The 2,484-nt window shown below is 38.3% G+C and overlaps 1 protein-coding gene across 2 annotated transcripts in view; it reads right to left on the bottom strand.

The window, feature by feature from the left end:
* Nucleotides 1–2,484, bottom strand: part of LOC106535135 (unconventional myosin-VI) — a gene marked incomplete at its 3' end in the record, with an annotated part of 35,372 nt that overhangs the window by 6,818 nt on the left and 26,070 nt on the right. For both annotated transcript variants that reach the window (XM_014032052.1, XM_014032053.1), the window contains 2 exon segments: nucleotides 1,533–1,610; nucleotides 1,694–1,824. In XM_014032052.1, the coding sequence (XP_013887506.1) occupies nucleotides 1,533–1,610; nucleotides 1,694–1,824 (209 nt within the window).

Below are 2,484 nucleotides of genomic sequence, written 5' to 3'. Positions count from 1 at the left end.
ATATGTATATATATATGTATATGTATGTGTATATATATATGTATATGTATATATATATGTATATGTATGTATATATCATTGAGCACCTTTAAGTCCAGATTGAGGGCATTAGAGACTACGTCTTTGAACTGTCAATGTTTTTATTAGTGATTGTTTGTTTTGTATTTTAATTGTGTAATTTTTATGTAAATGTATACTTTTTGCTGCCTCTTGGCCAGGACTCCCTTGAAAAAGAGGTTTTTAATCTCAATGGGACTTTCCTGGTTAAATAAAGGAAAGAAAGAAAGAAAGGAGTCCTTGAGGACCAGGGTTGAGAATCACCGCTTTAATACATGTTATCTGATTTATTATTTACAAATAAATGGTAAAGAATGGGAATGGCTTCCAGAGGCAATACTAAAAGACATAAAGCTGAGTCAATATTATATTTTGAAAATGTCTCATCAAGCTCAGAGAAGCTCTTGAGGTGTTGGTCAACATTTAAAGCAGTGCTTTTTAGATGTTTCCCTGATTTGACACACCTGGTTTGAATCAATGAGTGATTAATAATCATATTCATGAATAGCAGGGAAACAAGTAAAACATGCTGGATTGGGGCTCTTGAAGAACAGGGTTGGGAACCACTGGTGTAGAGGTTAGATTTGACTCATAACTCTGAGTAATTCGAGACATTTTGTTGCTTTGTCTCTGACTGACAGAAGATGAAAAGATGAACGGACTGAAAACATTCAGTGAGAGGATGAGAGATAAAGATGAGGCCTGCAGAATGATTATCTACAGGAAACCCACTCAGCTGTTTTAAAACAGCACAACTATCAGAAAACTGGTTATTTGATCAGAAACCTGTTCTGATCAGTTTTAGGTTTATCTAACTTGTTCATTTAAAAACCAACTATAATAAATCTGCAAATCTTAGAAAAGTACCAGAAGAAGAGTTTTTTTAAACAAATATCAGCAACACTTTAAAGTTTCTCTCTTACAGCAGCAGGAGGATAAAGTGTTGTCTATGAATAAATCTGACAGAAACTGGTTTTCATTTTTCACCATCAGAACATCAAATCCTTGAAGCTGTCAAATCCAAACAGGATGATTTAAAAGTTCCTGTCCACGTCGAGCAGAACCTCTTTCAGATGTCATCAAAGCGTGACCAGAAGCATCCAGTTCTAGTTTTATTTGAGCCTCAGAGAATTCACATCTTCCTTCAAGAGTTTCAAAATAAAACAACGCATCAAACCTCAGCTCTTCTCACAACTCTTAATCTGAAAATCTGCCGAGGGGAGCGCTTTGTGTCCTCAGGTGAGCTGCTGAGATAAATGTCTCAGTCTTGTCTTTAAAAAACAATGAATTCTGTCAGAAGATTCTAAATTAACCACATTACAAGCTTATCTGAAAAAACTAAATATTTAAAGATGTTCTCTGGTAAGTCTTAGATGTCACTGATGATAAAGTATTCACCTGCTTGTTTTTCATTTTTTGTTCTGATTGGTTGGATTTTTTGGGAACAGAGCAGTTTTTAAAAAAAAAAGTCTCACCTTTCCGGGTCGGAAAAACACTTTGGTCAGACCAAACTTGTAGTCGTTCTCGTTTAGACCCAGAGCTTTGAACAAAGCCTGAAACAGGAGCAAAGAGAAACTCAGCGGATGTTCCAACGGTGAGAAGCTCCAGGATCGGCACCGAGGCTCAGAGGACTCACCTTACAGAAGAGGCGCGGGTCGAGCCGGGTCAGTTTGGCAGGCATGTACTTCTGGTACATGTTGTAGAGCTCATGGAAAGGAGCTCTGGAGGGGAACCCACCCTGCATCAGGTCCAGAACCGAGACCATACCTGCAGAACCAGCAGAGGGAACCGGGACAGGTTTTAAATCCACCTCCAGAGAGCAGGAGGCCAAAACTTAAGAGAACTGAAAAATGAGACCAAACATCCAAAGCTTTCTTTGTTCAGAACATTCTGATCTCAAACTGAAAACTGGTTCCCAGTTCACCTCAGCTGAACATTTCAGTAACCAGGCCGGGCTGGGCTGGGTCTAGATGGAGCTGCTCTTTGATTTAATCAGATGTTTTTACTTTAGATTAGGGGTGGGCAATCATGGTCCTTGAGGGCCATTGCGCTACATGTTTTATATTTTTCCCTGCTCTAAAACACCTGATTCAGTCAGTGAACCACCTCTTCCAAGTAGGGGTGTAAGAAAATATCGATACACTGAAATATCGCGATATTTCATTTCCCGATACTGTATCGATATTCTAAGGCCCTGTATCGATTTTTTTTATTAAGGTTTAAAATATCATCTTTCCTGCCAGCCGTTCATTTTTATGTTGTAGTTCAGCCTCTGACCGCTAGTTGGCAGCAGTGAGACAGCCATTTGGCTCCTCTACCTCAAGAGGAGTTAAGTGTTGGGTGACCATACTGTAAATTAATATTAAAAACTAAAAGCTGCAAAAAATATATTTTCAAACTATTTATTGTCAAATTTAGTCTAATAAT

This window comes from Austrofundulus limnaeus, unplaced genomic scaffold (assembly GCF_001266775.1).
Source record: "Austrofundulus limnaeus strain Quisiro unplaced genomic scaffold, Austrofundulus_limnaeus-1.0 Scaffold1369, whole genome shotgun sequence".
Taxonomy (NCBI): Eukaryota; Metazoa; Chordata; class Actinopteri; order Cyprinodontiformes; family Rivulidae; genus Austrofundulus; species Austrofundulus limnaeus.
This window is presented reverse-complemented; position numbering and strand designations above follow the sequence as displayed.